Source organism: Penaeus monodon, chromosome 22 (genome assembly GCF_015228065.2).
Source record: "Penaeus monodon isolate SGIC_2016 chromosome 22, NSTDA_Pmon_1, whole genome shotgun sequence".
Lineage (NCBI taxonomy): Eukaryota > Metazoa > Arthropoda > Malacostraca > Decapoda > Penaeidae > Penaeus > Penaeus monodon.
Window position 1 is genome coordinate 9,295,791 of NC_051407.1, and position 783 is coordinate 9,296,573.

Consider the following 783-nt stretch of genomic DNA (forward strand, 5'->3'; position numbering starts at 1 on the left):
AAAATTATGGGAGGGATACTCAAAGACATATAACATTTCAACAAACTTTTGCCTGTAGAAACTGCATTCTAAGTCCTATGAAAAAAAAAAAAAAAACTATACCACAGTGCATTCCACAAGCGCAGTGATCCTTCTCAAAAGCACAAGCCTCCGAGATCACCCACACAGGACACTGAAAGGATCCGTCTTACCCAAGGATTTCTTGCGGACATCCTCGCTGAAGCGTCGCCTGGCAACCACCTCATCCTCATGCAGTGTGGCTAGAAGACGAAGGAACACATCAGGACATGAGGGCGGCGTGTGGCGTGGATGGACGGATGAGAGTGTGGGCGTGGGTTAGGAGTGGGGGGGGGGGAGGCGTAAGTATGTGGGCGAGGCTATCGAGAGGGGACTTATAAGTGTGGGCGGGCGGGAAGGTGTCAATATGTTAAGGGGGGGGGGGACTAGTAAAAGGAAGTTTAAAGGTGTGAAAGAAGAGAATACAGTAAATTAATGTATAAGGGAGAACACATACGGAAAAAACAAAGGTGTAAAGTAATAATAAAAATGTGTCCTTTGAAGGTAAGGTATTTCAAAGAAAAAAAAAGAAGGGACACTTCCAACACAACAAGAAAATAATTAACAAATTAGATGGGGATACTCTTTTAAAATGACAAAAACAAGAACAAGATACACAATAAATCAAAGTAATACAAAACTATACAAAGTACACGAAATACACAAAAAAACATACTACATATACGTATGTATTACACAAGTGATACATACATAAAGGAACAGGAT

General features: G+C 41.1%; 1 protein-coding gene across 1 annotated transcript in view; it reads right to left on the minus strand.

The window, feature by feature from the left end:
* Positions 1–783, minus strand: part of LOC119586919 (CAP-Gly domain-containing linker protein 1-like) — a gene marked incomplete in the record, with an annotated part of 175,677 nt that overhangs the window by 64,674 nt on the left and 110,220 nt on the right. Inside the window, 1 exon segment of the mRNA XM_037935650.1 lies at positions 192–260. Within this exon segment, the coding sequence (XP_037791578.1) occupies positions 192–260 (69 nt within the window).